The sequence below is a fragment of the Megalops cyprinoides genome, chromosome 17 (genome assembly GCF_013368585.1).
Source record: "Megalops cyprinoides isolate fMegCyp1 chromosome 17, fMegCyp1.pri, whole genome shotgun sequence".
Lineage (NCBI taxonomy): Eukaryota > Metazoa > Chordata > Actinopteri > Elopiformes > Megalopidae > Megalops > Megalops cyprinoides.
Window position 1 is genome coordinate 8,450,425 of NC_050599.1, and position 21,106 is coordinate 8,471,530.

The following is a 21,106-nucleotide window of genomic DNA, read 5'->3' on the forward strand; positions in this document are numbered from 1 at the left end:
TGTCAAAACCAACATGACAGGAAGTACTAGGAATTCTTCAACCCCATTTTTCAACAAGGATATTGAATTTCTGTGTTTGTTTTGTTTTCTTATGATTTAACTGTTGTGTACCAGGTTAAAATAATAGTTCTTGTTTCAGTAAGTGCATCGTGGACACATTTAACAACACTATCTGGACTAATTGATCCAATGGTGAAATAATTATGCATCTTATTTTGACAGCTCCACCCCGCTTGTTGATTTCACATGGTTATTTACACAGCCGTGCCGCAGTGAAGTACTGCAGGAGGCAATATGGGTCAGACAGGCTGCACAAAAAAACAAGAACCTTTTGAGGGCCTACTGTTACACAGATTGCAAACTTCCCAGCCCTCGGACACAATGAGCCTGGTTTCTCAAGGAAGATGAACTAATTTTTGTGGCTCAGTTACTGTACCAGCAGGCAATGCTATGGTGGAATGGTCAGCCCCGTAGAGCCCTGACGGCCTTTTGACCTTCTCCAGTGACAGCTGGTGCTGTGACGATGTCACCAAGCTTTGACTGTTCTAATGCCAGCCACCAGAAGCCTGCAAACTCATTACTTCCATCAGCAGGGTGTTTTCAGAGCTGCAGACACCAGCAGCTTGTTTATTCAGAGCAACACTGTATAGGTTGTCCGATGTCAAAGTTACGTGAATCAGAGATCTCTACATTGTCTGTTCACACTCTGTGGATATCAGTTAATCTGTGCAACATTAATCAAACTGTAAACCTGGTCCTACCTGTGCGGTGATGTCGTGAGTGATTTTTGTTGGGTTTACTCTGTGAAGCAAAGGTTGATGTTGCGGCATGCGAGACCCTGTCAGGTGCTGATGGTGAAACGTGGTGATGAGGTGGGAAATGATCCAAGCAGAGCACTCCTTTGAGGTCTCAGAGCTCAGCGGTGAGGTTGCCATGGTGTGATTTGGGCTCCCCTAGTAGTGGGGGACCGTATGAGCCGCCTATCCCTGGGCCCCGGGGCTGTGTCCCCGGTGGGGGGTGTGGGGTTTCCGTCATGGGGAGCGGGCGTGTCCCCCAGGGCTGGCAGTGAGCCTCCATCTCTGAGGCGTGCCTGGCTGTCTGCCTGTCCCGTGGCGATTCAGAGGCCCCACAGCTCCTGCGCCCTGTCTCGGCTGTCAGCTTCCCGTCACGGCGGCACCCCACGGGCCCCTTGGTCCCTGTCGCCGCGGCGATTTGGGCCTCTGTTCGCGTGACCTTTCCCTGACTGGCAGCCCTGACGCACATCTCGCTGCAGCATGCTTCCTGTCAGGGGGAAGTGGCAGGGGTTCATCTGGATGCGATCGTCACTCTCATCAACCCCTTTGAGGGAGCAAGGGACCCTCCTTTAGGCAAATGTTGCTTCTGTGAAAATGAGTATATACAGTGGCTTTAGAAAGTACCTGAGCTCAATTTGCAATTGCAAAGGGCCTGAATACTTATATAATTTTTCATTTTTAGTTAATTTGCAAAAATTAAACATGTTTTTGCTTTGTCATTATGGGTTATTGTTTGTAGATTGGTGGCCAAAATAATACTTTTAATCCATTTTCAATTAGTTCTATAACACAACAAAGTGTGCAAAAAATGAAGGGGGTCTGACTACCTTCCAAAGCTACTGTATGTGCCATCACAACAGTTGTGTCACCAGCTGAATGCAGTTTTTCAGGAATTAAAAAAATCAAGCCTAAAGAGTGATGTGGATGAAGTATTGCACTACCCAGTCCAGTAAGGTATGGGCAGTGAAGTGGTTAAGAAGCCAGGGTTGTTTCCGGAGGACCACAGGTTCAACTCTCCAGTGAGACTGCTGATGTTCCCTTCATCAAGGTAGGTAGTTGTGGTTCATATCAAGCTTTACAAAATAGATTATATGCAGCTATAAATTATCTTGGATGAGGACATCCACTAGGCAAATATGTAATTGGACATTGATGGTGCAAATCTCCCCTATTACAATGACCCTCTAACACCCACAGCAAGCTGTGAAAAATGTTCTGTACCAGAATAGCTTAAACAAATGTCTCATAAACTGCATTCGTGTTTCACCTTTTCGCTCTATGGGCCCTGTTGGCTTGCCTTTCTCAGTCAGAGGAACAGCAATATTATCCCAAAGCCCTCTGACCCCTGCCCGACTTCGATCGATGACAGGATATAGGAGGCAATAAATATGGCTCTCATACGCAGGTTATGAACTGTCACCCGCTCTTTGTGAGGGGGACGGCTAACATTATGTAGCGCGCTGTGATGTCCCTACGCACGGTGGCTCTGATTTATAGACGTGTCACCCTCCATCCTCATCACCACTGCGTCCGGACAGAGATAGAGCTGTTCCTGTCCCAGTCCAGCGCTCACCAGGCGATGGCACGCTGCCCAGATCATTTTCGTTCTTTTTTTTTCCCCAAGCAAAATTGAATTTATTCTTATTTTCAGTCACGCACAATGAAATTCTATTCATTGTCAGTCGCACGCATACGCTAAACAGAATGTCCGTTCGCCATTAACAAGATGACAGTGTGTGCAGCCATTTGGCCACAGGTCCCGCAGTCACGATCAAATTATAACCTTCCTGATGAATAATTACTTCACCAGGTGTCAGCCAAAGTTAGACTATGTAATATTATCTATTATATAAGATATTATCTTATATCTTAACTATAACAGGGCTGGCAGTGTAACATAGTGGTAAGGAGCAGGGCTTGTAACTGAAAGGTTGCTGGTTCGATTCCCTGCTGGGGCACTGCTGTTGTACGCTTGGGCAAGGTATGTACCCCACAATTGTCTCAGTAAATATCCAACTGTATAAATGGATACCATGTAAAAACTGTAACCTATGCAGGTTGCTCTGGATAAGAGCATCTGCTAAAAGACAATCATGTAATGCAACTTTTAAACCTGTACACAGCAAGGACAGACAAACACATAGGGATAATCCCAGTCTCAGCTCTACCTATGGCCTTTAAAGGTAATAAGCAGATAAGGCCTGCGCAGCGGTGTGAGGACACGTTACACAATGGTCTCTGGGTGCCAGTCTTATAAGTTAAATTCCCAGGAATTGGCAAGGTATTGAATTGTTCTAGATAAGCTGTAATACACTCTAAGCATTGTGGATCACTTTTGAGGGGAGAGCAGGTGTGGAGCAGTGATCAGGGAGCCAGGCTTGTATCCAGAGGGTTGCATGTTTGACTCTCTTGACAGGGCACTGCCACTGTTCCTGGGAGAGTGGCGTTCAGCCGCGACCGCCTGTGTAAACACTCAGCTGTGTAACGGAATACTGTAAACAGTAAACCTCCCTGCACGGGAGCATCTGCCAGGAAAACAAGGCATGTAAATGTAAAAAAAGAGGATGATAAATAAGACAACCCATTAACTGAGTGAGTAATTAACATCGTTAGAGGGCAGTGAGGCAAATCTCCTAATGGGACTACTGGAGCAGTGACATGACCTGACTTCACTGTTATTTATATACAATTACATATAGAATGGAAAGCTTTTTTACAATGTAAAAGGATGAAAAAATTGGTGCTGAATGTTTGTAATGATTTATCACATGAATATGCGCTTTTAAGCATATACTGCATCCATATCGGTGGTAGTATTGGTATACTTATGTGGAGGTTTATCTTGTGTCTGCATCTTCAGGCCAACAGTCAACGAATCAACACACAGTATCATAATCTCTATTGTCCCTTCACTGAGGCATTTCTCTCTGCTGCCAACAAACTGGCATTCAGTCTAATTGCTATAATGCTTTTTTGTTACAAATTTAAGCGTCCACCATATTTTAATTCTTCAAATATTATTACTGTTAGTACTCGCCAAATTCATGATACTCACATTTGTTAATCAAAAAAAAATATATACAGTATATGTATGTGCATTTGACAGCAACACTGCTGATGTGAATAAAGGTGGAATATTAGCACTTCCTCACTGACATATTATTCTGAACAATTCTCAAGCTGACCTGCCATTTGGAAAATTTGCGATTACTGCCATCGTGTGGTGGTAGCCAGGCAGTCGCTTGATGCAATAAGCTGGGTTTGAAAGACCATTCTGTTCTGCTCAGACAGTAAAAGACTGGTAGGCTTTTTTTTACCGAGTTAGAGAGAATGGTTATTGGTATATAGGAGTACCTTTATGTTTTCATCCACTCAAAGTGTTTTTGTTGAGATATTTCCTATTTCTATTTACTATAAAGTTCCTTTATAAATTGAAAATACACGTTGTAAACTATTATATCAACCAATGTTTACAGGTACCATGAACTTTTTGAAAATGAGAAAGTCAAGATTCTAAGTTTTTAAAAAATCTGATAACCCATTAACAGCAGAGGGCAGCACATTACAGACTGAACTGGTTCAGCATCTTAAAATTTAATTAGGACAAATGACAACTACAGTACACTCCAGTACACAAATCACTTCAATGATTTTTTTTTAGAGATGATATGTCAGTGCAATTTGTAAATGAAGATGTAACAGAGGGCTATTAGACCAAATAAAAGACCATCTAAATAATAGTAATAAAATCAAATATCTAGATTTAGTGACAAAGTACAGTACATAAAGATTTGGTTTTCACAGCTGCCTGTATAAGAGTGATATGCTTCTGAGCAACATAAACCACCACTTGGAAAAAATAAGATGAAAGACAACATTTCAAGAGCTGCATTTCGTGAGGCAATGCATGTTCAGTATACCCATACATCTCTGATAATTATCAAAAATAATATCTACATTCAGTGACATTTGTCTAGGACACAATCCTCAGCCATCTCAATGAAAAAGCATCCTGTTTTGAGTTTCAAACAAGTGCAATTCATGTTTACAGTGGATAACACAGATAACAAGCACCCAACGTGCTAAGGAACTAATCAAACAGCATAGGAGGAAAAACAAATGAAAAACGTGTGATTCGGTGACTAGGTTCAGACTCATTTGTTCATTGTACTCTCACAGAGATTCCAAAGACAGCTTTAGCCAGTTCTCCAGATTCTCACTTGTACTGACTTGTACATCTCGATTCATGCACACGCAGGTCACTGAATGCACATACAGCTACAAACTGGGAACAGTCCCACAAGACCACACTTCTATTTGACCCATAATTGGCTCAAGGAGAATGTTCACCGTCTTTCCCTTTAAAACGAAACGCATCGCGTCAAACATTTGCTGGCCACGTTGCACCTTCGGCCTCGGTTCTTACCTACACTTCCTTTTCAATTCAGACCACAAACCATTCCATCACTGTCATTCACAATAAAGCAATCACAAAAGATCATAACTGTAAAAAAGTAAAAGAAAAAAATTCCACACCTCACCATCTCTAGTTTACATTCTAGGCGGTTTAGTATCTCAAAATAAGCTCATTTTAAATAAATTAAGAGAAATAATAAACCTGACCAGTCTAACAGTCTCAGAAAAGTGACTACCTAAGGTTTTCTCAGGGGAACTGGTCTGGGACTCAGCCCCCTGGTTGATGTTCGTTTCCCAGAAGGCCCTGGTCATCGGAGGCCCAGCATCTGTCTGCTCTTGAGCTGGTAGTTTCTCTCCATCTCGCTCAGTGCCTGGGCACGTATGTTGGCTGCCTGGAGCCTCTTCTTCAGGTCCTGACTCTTGACCTTTAGGTGCCGCTCAGGTTTCTGGTTTTCCTTGCTGTCACCAGCGAAATGAACCTTCTTCTTCCCTGGAGAAGTGTTCTCCTCTGTCTCATCTGCAGTCATTATGAAAAAAAGAAAAAAAAAAGTTATCTTTAATAACTTAAAAACATGTGGTGAGTATAAAGAACTGGTTCATTTTAAACATGTATCATATTATTTTTCCCAGAGTGTTCCATTCAGTATCAACATCAACCTATGCCTTCAGGGTGGCATTATGGATTATGGCCTTCAATGTCTTTATTCATCTTAATTACTACAACAATAGACTTCAGCTAAGAGGCCACAATCATTGTTCAGATAGATCTTAAACTGAGGTCATTTTCAAAGAGAGCACTCTTAATGGTCTGACTGACACAAGAATGGAATTGATCAGCCGTTTGTTCATTGGCCTCATGAGTACAGCAAAATGACACAGAGTTCCACAGACATAGTTAATGTTTATGGATCTGATAAGGGGAGAAGTGTGAGGTAAAAGTACTTTTGAGTTTTTGTTTTGATGAGGTCATTTTTGCAATGCGGTCTGACCTAAATTCAAAAGTAAGACCCATCACAATCTCAGTGTTCCCACCCCAGTGTCAGTATTTATTTTAAAAGATTTTATTTACAAATATAAAAGCACATTAAAACTCAATTGATGTAAAAGTGCTGAGAGTCAATTGTTTCCAAACTTTAAGGGATCCAGGGGCCTTCGTTTCCCTCCAATACCTATTTCGTTGGAATACAGCGGAGTTAGGATCTTCTGCTGTTTCATCAGGTTATAAGCCTTCATCAAACTCTCAGCTCTGTAAAAACCACAGGAAGGAGGACACAGAACAGCCATTAACACAACAGGTAGAGCAGCAAATTTTGGTTAACAAATACGATGCTTAGAAGCCTTTGTTTGAAATGCATGCATTTTGCCTCATCTGGAAGTGAGAAGTTGAATGTAATTCTTGTGCCCAATAATCTGCCAAGAGAACAGCAGAGGCTCATGCTGGAGATTCAACACTTGCACACTGACTGTTGGGTGTTACATCTTAACTGATCTTTACAATGAAAGTACTCAAACATTAGAACTGACGAGTGAGAACAGCTGAAAAGTTTACCTCGTAAGCTTCTCGTCTGATAACCTTTCCCGAGCACAAAGCTCCTGCTCCCTCTCTGTTGAAAAATTGGCAGAAATTACATCAAATGGGATACGCACTTTATACCTTTTCATGTTCAGCACAGTGAGGAAATGGTTCAAATTTCAGCCACGGAAAAGCAATAAATATTAAGACTTGAACACGCATTTGTCCCGTGTGCTGACAAATTCAGGTGGGAGTTGAGACTCCCAACTGGCATAGCCACTTACTGCTCCGGAAATGGAGAGCACACCTTAGATGGGTAAACCTTTGTTGGGTATATAACAACTTAAAGATCAAAGGTTTATCTTCTGGACAGTACTCAATCCTCTACCAATTTAGGTTTCCTTCAGACAAAGATTACCTTTCTCTTATTCAACTAACTGGCAGGCTTCTTAAGCAAAAGTTTGAGTGCAATGATCAAATTAAAAAGGCATGATGCTGCTGCCTCCTCCATTTAAAGACTCATGGCATACTGCACTGGGAAACGGCTGTGACTCGGGCCGGCACTCACGCTCTAGTCTCTGCTCGCGCTCCTTCAGGGCTTTCTCTCGCTCCTGCAGCTGCTGCTCCTTCAGTCTGAGCTCCGCTGCAGTGTCTGTGGGCCTTGGTCGTTCTTGCTCTGCAGACCTCCGTTGGCACCGCCACTGGGCCTTCCTCTGCTCTTCTTCCACCATATTGGCTATTAGGCTGCTCTGTACAATTGACTCAACCGAAGGCCTTAGGTAGTCCTGAATGCCAAACCCAGACATTAATAATCAATTCATGAAGAGTGAACAGGCAGTGGAAATTAAATTGGACCAAAATTCAAAATGTTTCAGATGACAGTTTCAACTCCAGGAATAAATAGACTCTTGATAATTTCAGCAGTTCTGATACACTGCAAAAAATGAACTGCAAAGGTATTCATTAGACTGCAGTCCAGAAAAACGATACCTTTAAATTCAGCATTTTGGATAAAAGTGTATTCAGCTCCTCTGAGTACCGATAAGGAATCCGCCTGAATTTTCCTTCCCGGATTTTTTCAGCCAGCTCTTTTTGATTATAAGCTGTGAATGGGGGCCTACAGAAGAAAAGAACATGGGCATCAAATGACTCAGTAAGCACAGGCAATAAAAATACATTGGTGTATTCAGAACATAAACTGTAAATACTTACGACAGGGCACAGAGCTCATACACTAAACATCCCAAGGACCAAATATCTGATTTCTCATTGTAGGACGTGCGATTCATTTGTTCCTATAAGAGAAAGTAGAATTTTTCCTCATTTTAATCAATCAGGTACACTTAAAAACATCAACTCCATCTATTACTTTACCCATTCCTTTCCTTGCAGTCAAACTAAAACAGCCTTGTACACCAGGGCTTTTACCGGAGACATGTAGTATGGAGTTCCAACGAATGTCTTGGCGAAGCTGGTGTCATGGTTAAGGATTCTGGCCAGACCGAAATCTCCCAGCTTGACGTTTTGCTTGATGTCGAGGAAGATGTTGGCGGGCTTGAGGTCGCGGTGCAGAACCGTGTGCCCACCGTCGCTCCGCCGGTGACATTCTTTCAACGCCAGCGACAGCTGCGCCAGAACGCGCAGGATGAACTCCTCATCCAGGTAGCGCCTGGCGGAGAAACCGGGGGCACCAACAACAATTCAGGAGCCCACATTCGTGAAACACAATATAGGAGACCCCACCGCTCCCCAAGACAATAGCTGGTCAGTAAACGGATGCCTTGTATCACCCAGTGAGTGCTGATGTACACACTAGCGGTTGCTAGAGACAAAAGGCGCTATATTAATGCAATTAAATCATTTTTAATTATAAAGTCAGCTCAACAAGCAAGCAAAACAATGATCTCAAGTTTTAAAAAATGCCTTGCGCATAATATTCTAGCCAAACTGTTATTACGCATTTCGTGAAAGGAAATTTTAGCACATGGAGCTGAAACAAGATACATAAATACAATACATACCTTTCTTTAATGCACCTGGTGATGAGGCTGGAGAGGTCGCCACCCTCACAGTATTCCATGACAATGTATAGCGTGGTGTTGGTTCGGTCTATGATGCGGTCGTAGTATCTCACAATATTGGGGTGCTTGAGTTCACGCAGGAGATTCACCTCGGACACCAACATCTGCTTCTCAGATTCTGCCATGGTCCCATAATCCAGCTCTTTCCAAACTAAAATCTAAAACGTTAACACGATTTGGCAAACGTTAGCCAGCTCTCTACCAAACTAAAACTTGGCAACGTTGATACAACAAAACCGACTTAATGGCATCTAGCCTGCGAATTAGTTTCTTATATCTACCTAAATAAATAGGTATTCATAGGAATTTAACGTTAGGTAGCAAAACCTACACATTCTAACATTCGACAGTGGACTCAACTAACTTGCTTCCGTATTGGTCTGTTGGAGTGGCTGGATAACTACCTTGCCAACGCATATGGAATAAAGTAAATCAACAGTGTCGAAATGTCTCTAGTATCTCACCTTTCCATCAGACTTCCTTCTTATTTTCTGACATTTTCCGTAAGATCCAGATCCTATGGTATACAGCACTTCATAATCTTCTACCCGGGGAGGCATTTTACAAGATTGGATGTATTCGGTTTCTCCGAAAACTTTAGCTAGCTAGCTTGCCAACTATCTCACCGACTTTTTCCAAGTTATTGTCGTCTTTAAAAACAAGCTGGGTAACTAGACGTTTTCCTTTCTGAGAACGAACAAATAATCTTCTCTTTGGCTTGATTGATCGCTTGTTGAAACGTGAGAATTTCTGATGGCTTGCTAAAGTTAACGTTAGCTACTTTAGCAAAACAAGGCACTCGTAACAGGGGAAGCCAGCATTTCAAATTGGTGCTCTAATTTGCCAATCCGATTGGTTGCCCTTTTATGCAAGAAACGATTTCATTGGTTATTAGACGGTAACAAGTTAAGGGTTGCTAGGCTCCTGATAACCGCGAGAAAACGAGAGAACCGCGGGTATTTAAAGGGGAAGCGTACACTTAAAGAGGATTTGTAGGCTGATGGCGTTTTGATCGGTGTGTGTTAAATATTTATTAATTTCGGGAACACGCAATTCTTTTTTAGCCCACCTATCGGCATTGCGGTGTGTTTGACGATGAAGGAAGATTTAATTGGCTGAAGGAAGACTGAATGTTTTGTTAAAAGTGGAACGGACAAAACACAAACAGCCAAAAATGTTTTGTGCTCAACATATCTGAATAAATATAATGGGTCATGCTGCAACTTGGTGGAGCCAATTTGGGACTGTAAATTGATTATGTGTATTTCATGTCCTACCTTTTATCGAATATCTTTTCCAATGCAGAACTTCTTTTGGAATAATAAGAGAAATTATACGAGACATCGAGGGGCGGCTGAGCTGAAGGAGTGTGGTCATCAAGCAGCAGCATCTTTGATATATTTATTGGAAGGTAGCAAATGTAGCATATTTCCATCTGTAAGGGGTACAGGCTACTTCCTGTGGAGACGGCATTTCCTACAACCTCCACAGAATTTATTTTCATTCCACCTTCACTGGAAAGGGCTAACAGTCAAATTTCTACAGTTCATTCAGATTTCACATTGAGCCCAGCACTCTCAGTGAAAAATAGGCACATTTTATTTAAGTGGGTATGTGAGAAACTGCCATAAGATTTTACATACTATTGCTAGAACAACAAGCTCCATGACACAGTTGGATACACTATTTTTGGCAGTACATTTTAGTATCTGTACAGATTTTTCCACTAGTCAACAGGAAGTAGTCAGGTTCTCCCACAGGGGGTCATCATACCCTGCTGTTCTCAGATGGCAGAGAGAATTATATTATGTTACTTTTCCAAATATACCATGAGATGGTAAAAGCACAAACCTATGAAACAAAGCTTCTGACTTTCTAAAGCTTGGCTGATGTCAAGGTCATGCCAAGATTTCTTACCCCAGGGTTTAACGTCAATGTTGGATACCTGGAGATTTACTGATCGCACACAGTTGTGTGTTTCTCGGCCCCATTCTCAATAGCTCACTTTTGAAAGACTTGACAGATTCATCATTTAAGATGGCGACAGCACTTAGTCGCCAATAATATTCAATTGAAGCCACAACTAACAATGCTTATAATAACACAACTCACTCTAGAAGAGGACAAGACTATAAACAGTACAATCACACATTTTTTTCTTATATTTGATCACATTCTATCCGTCAGGCTAAATTGTGCAAACACTATACATAATACACATATATGGAGAGCGCATGACAATTTGTCCATATCACATGCAAGTACAATAGGGTAAAACAAACTGTGTATCTCTCAATAAAAAATGAATGTCAACATAAAATGAGATTAATCAATTTCTGAAGTGTTTCATTTCATCTTTTGAGTCAGCTTTACTTGCTTAAATTGTTTTCATGACAATCTAAACCTTGTATAAAGCCCCCTTTGAAACATTTTCTAGGAAATGTTTCATGTAGGAATACAAAAGCCAGTAAAGAAATGGACTTAAAAATGTAAAATAGGCAAACAAATATTAAGTCATCTCTTATCTGTAAGCAGAGACAGGGTGGCTCAAGGTTACTGTAAGACTGACAAAGCCTCATTCTCCTTGAATCTTTTCTCTCTGAGTAGTGCAGAGAGATTGGCCTACATTTGTGTTAAAACTGAATTTTGATTGAGGTGAAGAGAAATGTGCAGTTAGCTGGAGTTAAAGATTGCTTGAGGCTCTAGACCTAATGTTCCCTTTTACATAATATGCCACAGCAGATGGTGTTAAGAACAGACTAAATAGGCTCTTTCCGTCCTCAGAAAGGCTTATTTTTAAATCTAACAAATTGGTAGGTCTTAATGTTTCTTGCCTAGTCTTTTTTATTATTATTTTGCTTTCTGCAGATAACAGAATTCAGAATAACATAAATCAATACAGATGACCTGTACTCAAGCTAACATCTATTTTTATTTTAATTTTAGTGCATTAATGCATGTGGCTAAGATTACCTTCGTAGAACAACATGTGAGATACACGTGGCCAGTCAGTTAAGAATGAGAATTCTCCACATAATTCAATGCTCACCAACCAGAGATGATGCTATAATTTAAAACATATTTCTTATTTATCCATGTATATTTATCTTGTGATTTATTATTCTGCTTTATTGTGATACAATATACATTATTATAATTCACATTTTGGCTAACAGATAACAAAAGAGTTAAACAATAAACATAAAAAGCTACAATAATTAGATAGAGTACTAGTTTCCATCAATACATCTAGAATTTATGTTTTATATTAGTGCTTGTACATCATATTTTTGGCAAACAATAAAAAAGAAGCAAAAAGGAAACAATAAACATATCTCTTTGGAATGTATAAATCATCCAAAAAAGCAGTTTTCTGTAAAATGTTTGTGTTTTTTAGTAAAAGAGCAGAATAAAAAACAAGAGAACCATCTGATAACGGAGATAAAATACAAAAGAGGAAGTGTCACAATAAGCAGAAAGAAGCAGCTCAACAGCTTAATAGAGACAGTGGGTGACTTTGTGTGTCCTGGAATGATTGTACTGTATGTGCTTTATAACCTTACAGTGCAGCTTCAGAGACCAGTGGGTGGCACTGTACGGCTCCAAAATTACTGCAGAGCCCTGAGGTACAATTTCACAATTTCTGGCTTCCCTGACTGTGAAATATCCAAATAGTGATGTTTGTCAGATTACCTTATAGTACCTTTCTAGGCTTTTATGGTTCCGTGTAACAAAGTTTTAGTTGAGGGCCAAAATATGAAAATATGAACTGTGAACATGAAGTTGGTTAACACTGGCTACTGTGTCTTATGCTTTAGCAAGTCCCTTCTGCTTTAACTGGCCTGTAAAAACCATAAAATACAATGGATTAATATGAGGTCAACCTTTTTATAACAGTTGATCTGCATATAATACTCCCATACATTCAGTTGACTGACGTATTTGTTTCATGTCAGATATTGTAACCAACAGGAAAACTGAAATTCTGATCTGAAAACTTCAAATATTGCTCTAAAATCTTCGAATGGGTGAAAATGTTTTTCACACACCAGCTTACTGTAAAACACAACACTATGAATGCCGATTAACAAATGCTTGATGGTATGTAACACAGGCGGTGTACAATTACTTAGTTTTACGAACAAAGTTCTATATCAGTTTCCAATATATATTTTAGCTCCACATACTATATAAATTTTGAAAACACATTCCAGTAATAAGAACACAAACACACAGTACTCTAAGCATCTACCTAAGAAACTAATTGTTGAAGTCAAGAGCAACATGAGCCGGCAAGGTAACGTTTTGCACTCATGACGGACACTAAGGATGGAGGTCGAAGGGATGTGTGGAAAGGCCAGCGTTTCTCGTGCAGCGGTGTACTGTTTAACGGCTAGGCGATGTCTTCGGACCCCTCGCGCTACCTGCCAGCCCCAATGAATGACCATCCAAACCACCAATAGGACCTCAAAACGTATGACATTACGCGGGGCGCCCACATAGCAACAGCTTATGTGACTAAGATAGGGCAAATTTCATCTTTGTCTGAGGACAAGGCGAGGTGGGGTTTCATTGGTTCGGGGGACTCATGTGACGCATTCAAACCAATCAGGATTAAGTGCGCGTTGACAGCGGAGAAAAAAAGCAACGCGTCCCCACTTAACCGGGTTCGCCTTGTTTGTGAAATCACTGTGAATCGACAAGCCCCGGACTCAAACAAATGATACCAGCTCCCCGGCTACCAATCGCAAAGGGCCGGGGCGTGTCTCCCCAAATCGCCTTGTTCCGTGTGAAAACTTTGCCGGTTCGGGTGCAAAGTTACAACCGTCTGCAAACAGCTGAGCGTCGGAATATGTTACGGTGTACCCTTTTGTCGAGTTCAAGCTAACCAGGAACACCAGCAATTTCTTTCAACTTAGCAGAACTGTCAAATGGAAACGCAAAAGAAATGATATTAATATATTGCGATTAGCTAAGATACATTTCGCTGAAGAATTTACATTTCGCTGTTGAGAGGCTGCCCGTGTATTTTGAATTACAGTGGGTCGTGTCTAATTCCAGCTAACGTTAGCCAGCTTATTCAACTCGTGAAGGTAAAATGGCTTGTGAGCCCAACCGTGTTCGGCTGCTATGCATGCTTTCGTTGACTTTTGGGTTTTTCATCGTGGAGGTAGTCGTCAGTCGAATAACCGCATCCTTAGCAATGCTGTCGGATTCTTTTCATATGCTGTCGGATGTCATAGCGTTGGTGGTGGCTCTGGTGGCCGTTCGCTTTGCGGAGAAAACGCAGGCGACAAACAAAAACACCTTCGGATGGATTCGAGCGGAGGTTATGGGGGCTTTGGTTAACGCGGTGTTTCTCACTGCCCTCTGCTTTACTATCATCCTGGAGGCCATCGAGCGATTCACCGAGCCTCACGAAATCGAAAGCCCACGGGTGGTCATCGGGGTTGGGGCTGCGGGGCTCGTCGTGAACCTGCTGGGGCTATGCATGTTCCACGGACACGGGGGTGGCGGACACGGGCACTCCCACGGAGGCCATTCTCACGGGAATAAAAAGAACAAGAGGAATAAACTGTGCAAATCTGAAAGACCCCCCGGTAATGGATCATCCGGCGAGGAGACGAACAACCTTGTCGGAAATTGCAACAACAGCCCAAATGGGGTTAACACTGATAGACGAGCCAGGCACGGTACGTTTCTTTCATTGTTTCGGGGGATGGTTTCACAGCTAGCTAGCCAGCTACCTAGCAACGTAGCTAGTTAGCCATGGGTAACACATGCTGTCTGAAAATTCCAGGACAAAGTCCCAAGTCAAAGGAATTTGGAGAGATGGATCAGATAGCTAGCTGTTTTGCTGTCTTGGCAATCTGTTGTTTCCTAGGTCTTCACTGTACGTAGAAGGATTGTAAGATAAGTGCCAGACTCTCTACATACAGTTAAGTGAAGTCATGAAGGCTACACAGCTAGCTGACCTTACTAGCTTTAAAATCCCGCTTCAGATTTGGTTAGCTAAGGATGTGTTAACCCTGTGTGTGCTAGTTAACGTGAGCAAACTAGCTAGACAGTTGTTCATAATAAACTGTCTGAAATGGCACCGACACCACTGATTGGTCAAGTATGAAAACGTTAAGCCTAGACTAAGTTCTTGTTGGAAACCGCTAAGGTTAACCAACTGGCTTGCGAGCTAGTTTTCTAGCCACCATTGTGGCTGGCTGGCTAGGTAGCTATCGTAGCGATCCACACTAATATCTTCTGAAAAGGTGGTTATGATCGAGATTAAAGTGAAGCTGCGGTTGACTCAGTCAATGGTTAGGAAATTTACACGACAAAGTTGTACACTACTCGCACCGGAAAAACGATGAAAGATCGCTCAGCAAGTTGAAGCCACTAAGTTCACCCTGCACTGTCCTTGTTTTACGCAACAAGGTAGGGAACGCTAGGTAACTTTGTACGACCAAATCGCGGTGGCATGAAGGGTCCAGGTCCGCGTGATCGGAGCCCAGCAGGAGCAAGTAGGGGAGTGCGGTGGAGTGTACTGCAATGGTCTAACGTCAGGTCAGGCGTCAACACACTGGCCATTTGTCAAACTCTTCTTATCACGTTTGCCGTCTTTGTCAAAGTGCATGGGGACCGAAGCATCAGTAAAGATGCTGCAGGACGAGTCAATGAATGGCTGTCTGCTGGAGTGCTTCCCCGTAAAGATAGTTCACTTGATGTCTCACAGGTGTTATATTGAATTCTCTATATCAAAGTATTAGAAGGGCACATAAACGTGTAACAGTTACCCTGGGTGTTGAGTTTCACAGTGCCAAAGGGGCAGAATCAATTCCGTTTAGTCTTTCTTCTTAGTAAAGAATTCTGTTGATTAAGTTTCATGCATTTAAGTTCCTTTAGTTTACTTCACACTTCTCCAAAACTGAAGCCAGTCTCTCCTTCCTTTAATAGCTTGGAAATCATTCTGTCTTGGAGTGTGTCAGGCAGTGCAGGAGCTTAGTGAGGGGGTACATACTACGAACTGCAGACCACTGCGGTAAATTGTAGTACTTTTTTTTTTTACATGTGCTGCTGTTTAATGATAAATGGAAAGAATTATGTAATCTCATGTAAAGACAGTAAAGTGCAATCTGAAGGCACGTGATCTCTCTGACTTGAATATGAGTTGGTGGAATATTCTCTTTATTCTCTCTTTAAAATGGCCTGCTGACATCGGCAAGGTGCTGTGTGTGATGACTGGGACTGGCCCTCATGCCTGCCTGATTTCACTGTGACATGGCTGGTTAATGATGATTGGAACCTGAACTGAAATGAAACAAAATGGAAATGGTTTTTATTACTAAATTTCATGTATTAAAGGATTAAAGTAGCCTGTATTGGTAGTGCACATCAATTCATCAAGAAGTGAATATGCCTCTTAAAAAAAAAAAAAAAATGTTGCCTGGGCAGGTTAGTGTAGGCTTGTTGCTGTCAATCAAAAAATCAGTCTATTGTAGTGAACAGAATGGAGCCATTGGGCCACAAAAGTAGTGTTTCCGCATGTGAAAGGAATAAAAAGGAATTAAACATACATTTGGTCTTGGAATTTGACACCTTAGTGTGGCCACGAAAGTATGTGTGTTTTGTGACTTTCTCACTGTTTGCATTTTAACAGACTGGAATGTGAGGTTGTTGTATCACAACCACAGTTTTATTGTTTCTAGAGCATGCCAATGGGAAAATGTTAGGCATATGTACCAAGTGGCACTGAAGCTTGCTAGCTAGAAAAATGAATGCCTTGCATTTACCTGCAGTGTCAATATAAGAGTATTAGAGTACCAACTATATTAGAGTAAGTGAGGGAACATGAAGCATTTCTAAAGGGGATTATCTTTGCAAGACAAGACTAAGAAACAAATGATAGTAAAACAAAATGTAAAACAAATGCGCAGTGCTGTGCTAACCATAGTTTCCTTTCCTCATTGGTCAGCTGCTCCCCCTCCCAGGGGTTTTACCCTATTTTACTCATTTACTTTCATATGAGAGACATTTTATGAAAGCCTTTCCATATTAGTACCTTCATCTAAATCAGAGACAGAAAAAGTTGCTAATGTACAAGACAGTGTCTCGATATCAAGTTAGCCAGTTTGTTCTTTTGTGTGGCTACAGATACAGATCATTTTCTTTGGTTTGCCTTGTTTTTGCAAAATGTCTTGCTTATTTGTCTACTCTACTGTGGCTTGAGAAAGCATGGTAGATAGCCATGTACTTACTGAGGGATAAAATGATCTGATTTGATTTTTTTATAATCTGATATTGATTTTATAACCCCAGTAATATGAAGGGGGCATTTCTGTAATGCAAAAGCAGTATACAGAGACACCTTGGAATTAATGTATGTAAAATGCAAAGCACATTGGCTTAGGTAGCCTACTTAGAATAAATCCCATTGTATTGCAACTTATAATAATTTATAAACGAAATTTTACCAATTTTTGTAGTGGTAGTGCTAGAGGGGTCATTTGCTAAACACCATTACTTTTCAAATTTTAAAAGGACAAATTCTGTTTTTCAAAAGTTGGTTCTGTTTTTTCCCCATTTTCCCCCAACTTCATTCATTTTAAATAAGACATAACAAAAATTGTATACTTCCACAGGCACGCTTTTATGGGGTTTTTTTTAAAGTCAGTTTTCATTCTCTAAAAATCCATATTGACGAATGGTGTAAGACAGGTGCGATTCGCACTCCAGGATTGGGGTTCTGAAATGCGAAAATGTGAAGCGGTCCACCAATGAGGTGGCTCTAACCGCAAGCGCTTCACAGCCCACAGCCTCTGAGTGCTAGCCCTGCACACCCACAGAACGGGTTAGAAAGGAGAAAAGACGGAGTCAAGCACTGCCAGTTTCAATAAATGGACCCCATTTTCCCTTCTGGAAGCGCTGATTATAGGTAGCCAGTTATATATCATCACTGACAGGAAGCTGACAGCCGTGGCCAGGCCATTAGCTGCTGATGAATAGCTCCACAGTGTCTCTGGATGTAACTCTGTAGGTACAATGGGTATGGTCACATGGTCTGCAACTAAAATGAATTTCTGTGAGGTAAACAAGTTTGTTTTTTTTTTTTTTTTACTTGCTAGCCTGCAGCATTTGAATTGGACATCAAAGCCTGTGATAACACAGTGCAAAATAAAACCATTGTTTGTTGCCCATTGTTTGGCCTTGACTTTTATTACTAGGTGACTGTATTGTCGGTGAGAAGTGCCAAGAACAGCACAAAGAATGAATTTGTAACCTTGTCAGTTCTCATGACGTTGGAAGACATTTCCTCAGCAAAGGTGATCCTCTGAAACCTTTCCTTTTTGTACATAAATAAAGTGCGTGGTAAAGGGAAGTGGTGGAACCGTGTTTGTTAGTCGCTTTGATCGCTCTAATCCTACCTCTGTTATCGCAGAAATCCAGCGGAACGACAGCCTGGAGGTCCAGATGAACGGCAGCGCCCCGTTCGAGGAGCTGGAGCAGGGCCACGACTCGGCCTCGCAGCTCAACATGCGCGGGGTGTTCCTGCATGTCCTGGGAGACGCCCTGGGCTCGGTCATCGTGGTGGTCAACGCCCTCATCTTCACCTTCGTCTGGCAGCCCTGCCAGCCCGGCGAGCTCTGCATCAACCCCTGCACCGACAGCCACTGCACCGACCACCAGCACGTCAACCACACGCTGGTGGAGCTGCTGGGCAACGGCACCCAGGCGGTGGCGACAGCCGGGCCCTGCTGGGTGCTCTACCTGGACCCCACCCTCTGCATCACCATGGTGTGCATCCTGCTGTACACCACCTACCCGCTGCTGAAGGAGTCGGCGCTCATCCTGCTGCAGACGGTGCCCAAGCAGATCGACATGCACAAGCTGAACGAGAAGCTGCGCAGCGTTGAGGGCGTGCTGGCCGTGCACGAGCTGCACATCTGGCAGCTGGCGGGCAGCCGCATCATCGCCACCGCCCACATCAAGTGCCACGACCCGGCCTCCTACATGGACGTGGCCAAGCGCATCAAGGACTTCTTCCACGACCAGGGCATCCACGCCACCACCATCCAGCCCGAGTTCGCCACCGTCAACTCCGAGTCGCGCATCTCCCTGTGCGAGCTCTCCTGTCGGACCCAGTGCGCCCCCAAGCTGTGCTGCGGCGCCAGCGACAAGCCCGCCGTCCCCGGGCCTGAGAAGAAGTCCGGGGATGGCAAGGCCGCCGCCCTGGAGGTCATCAGCGAGACGACGGAGCAGGCCCCCGCCAGCGCCCCCATCCAGGTGGTGCCCAGGCAGGACCAGGAGATCACCTTCTCCAGAGAAGTGGAGTCATCTCTGTGAGAGGGAGGGGTGGTGAAATTGGTGGTGCAGCCCAAGAAACTGAACCGGGAGAGGCCAGGGGGAAGGGGTCAGTGTTAGAGGATACCCCCCCCCCCCCCCTCCCCCGGTCAGTTGGACCACAGTCCACAATTTCCTGATGACAAGGGCCTCCCTCTGTCCCCAATCCCACCCAGCCCCCACTCCTCCCTTCTCTATCTCAAAGCATTCACAGCACCATGCTAATCTACGTTAGGTCACTTCTCACTCAGGCATGGCCACGGCCTGCTTCATGTGTCTCATTATCAGTGTGTCGTGATAAGTGGTTGGGTGGTGTAACCGTGCCAAAGCATCTCCATACCGGACGCTGGGGACTTTCAACCCTGTGGGGGACAAAGACCAACAAATACACACACAAACACACGCGCACTCGCACGCGCACACACAGACACACACATGCACGTCTAAACACACATGCAGGCTTCAGTAGAAGAAGAAATCTCATCTTTTGTCATGGACTCTCTGCTTTTTTTTTTTTTTAAGTAGGTGTTGCACAGCATATTTTTCAGCCCTTTGCCCCAACTGAAAAATATTTTATGAAAAAAAAAAACATAATTTATGTATTTAAGTTATTAGTCATCACTATCTATCTGTAGAAGATGCTTTTATAAAATGTAGCTGGTTGAAAAGTAGAAAAACACTCTTTGAGTTTGCTGCCTCTGATAGGGGAATTTGGCCTGAACCACCTATGCTGTAACTTTGATTGGGGGAAGTGACGTTAGAGCACTGTCCGCACAGACTTGTTTTCTTGCCTTGAGACTCGCTTTTAAAACAGTCTGTGTAATCAGAAGAGCAGCAGTGTTGGTATCTGTTTTCACCATGCCTTTAACTACCCTGAATAGCACAGAGAATGGCTAACCGCGCATTTACTGTATTTGACAGAGGAGGCAGACTTTGTTAGAATGCTAAACAGTCTGATGCCTTGCATTAACTCCCACATCTGTGCAACTTCCTAGGATTTAAATGCTGGTGGGCACTGGACTGAAAAGAAAGCTGTTCTGAATACTATCCTCTCTATTTTGCAACTATGCTGGAAGACATTTATTCCTTGTGGAAGAACAGTGTTGTTGAATTCTTCTACTATTCCACAGTGAATGTTTCGGGGAAGACTTTCTGAAAAGTCTGTTGTTTAATTTCTGAGACATTGTGCTACAACTTTGCATTGACCAAACTAAAGCGTGTTGTGTGAATCACTGAACTATATGATGTGTAAGAAACCCAGCCACTTCTGAGATGCTAAAGAGCACCACTTGGTTGGCTACTCGGACGGGGAGGACCACTCCTCTGAGATCCTAATTGCAAGTTTAAAAGACTATTTTTCTACTCTGTAGTTAGGATTTTCAAATCTGATGGGTCAGTCAGGTTTTGTGTACTAAGTTCAGCAATGTTAGTGGCCTTTCCAAGAGTTTGAAATCTTTGTAAACTCCCTCATTTCTAGGTATTTAAACACTGTCTGTTAAATGGTGATTCGTGAATGCATTTCAGATTTCCAAGCAAATTAAATGTATGCAATATGGAAAGACATGTTTTGGAAACAATACTTTGACACGGTTTAAAATACCTGGTTACTGTTGCTTGATGGAACTGTGAAACCAGAAGAGTTTAAACGCTCTATGTGCAAGATTAATCTGAGACGTGTCATTATTGAATTTTAAATGTACCATGCCAGTTGACAGTTTTGTTTTTTTTGGTATATCTTTCTGTAAAAAGTGTCATTGTGAATTAAATATGGCAGTTTGGTACAACTGATTTCTGTCTGAACTCCTTGTGTGCTGGTTTGTTTCTCAGCCTGTTGAACTGTGCATTAGGAACAGCAGCCATTTGGATTCTGTTCCTTTGTGCATTTTTTACTCTACCTCCAAATAATCCCAAGAAACTGAGATTGTAACCAGCAGGTTACAATGACCTGTGACACTGCTGGTGTACTCTTG

At 42.5% G+C, this 21,106-nt stretch overlaps 2 protein-coding genes across 3 annotated transcripts; one reads left to right on the forward strand and one right to left on the reverse strand.

Moving 5' to 3' along the window:
• Positions 1 to 5,518: 5,518 nt before the first annotated feature.
• Positions 5,519 to 9,364, reverse strand: nek2 (NIMA-related kinase 2). 2 transcript variants are annotated; one of them, XM_036550515.1, is made up of 9 exons: positions 9,269 to 9,364; positions 8,745 to 8,962; positions 8,152 to 8,392; positions 7,936 to 8,018; positions 7,714 to 7,840; positions 7,292 to 7,508; positions 6,760 to 6,814; positions 6,380 to 6,456; positions 5,519 to 5,718 (listed from the first exon to the last, which is right to left on the reverse strand). In XM_036550515.1, the coding sequence occupies exons 1-9, from the start codon at positions 9,362 to 9,364 to the stop codon at positions 5,519 to 5,521; spliced, it is 1,314 nt and encodes a 437-aa protein (XP_036406408.1). The 2 variants fall into 2 exon arrangements, with proteins under 2 accessions (XP_036406408.1, XP_036406407.1); XM_036550514.1 differs by having other exon boundaries at positions 5,519 to 5,727.
• Positions 9,365 to 13,641: 4,277 nt separating this feature from the next.
• On the forward strand, positions 13,642 to 20,836 carry slc30a1a (solute carrier family 30 member 1a). The gene is made up of 2 exons (XM_036549735.1): positions 13,642 to 14,497; positions 18,235 to 20,836. Exons 1-2 carry the CDS (start codon positions 13,903 to 13,905, stop codon positions 19,137 to 19,139), a joined length of 1,500 nt encoding a protein of 499 aa, XP_036405628.1. The 5' UTR covers positions 13,642 to 13,902; the 3' UTR covers positions 19,140 to 20,836.
• The last annotated feature ends 270 nt before the right edge of the window (positions 20,837 to 21,106 follow it).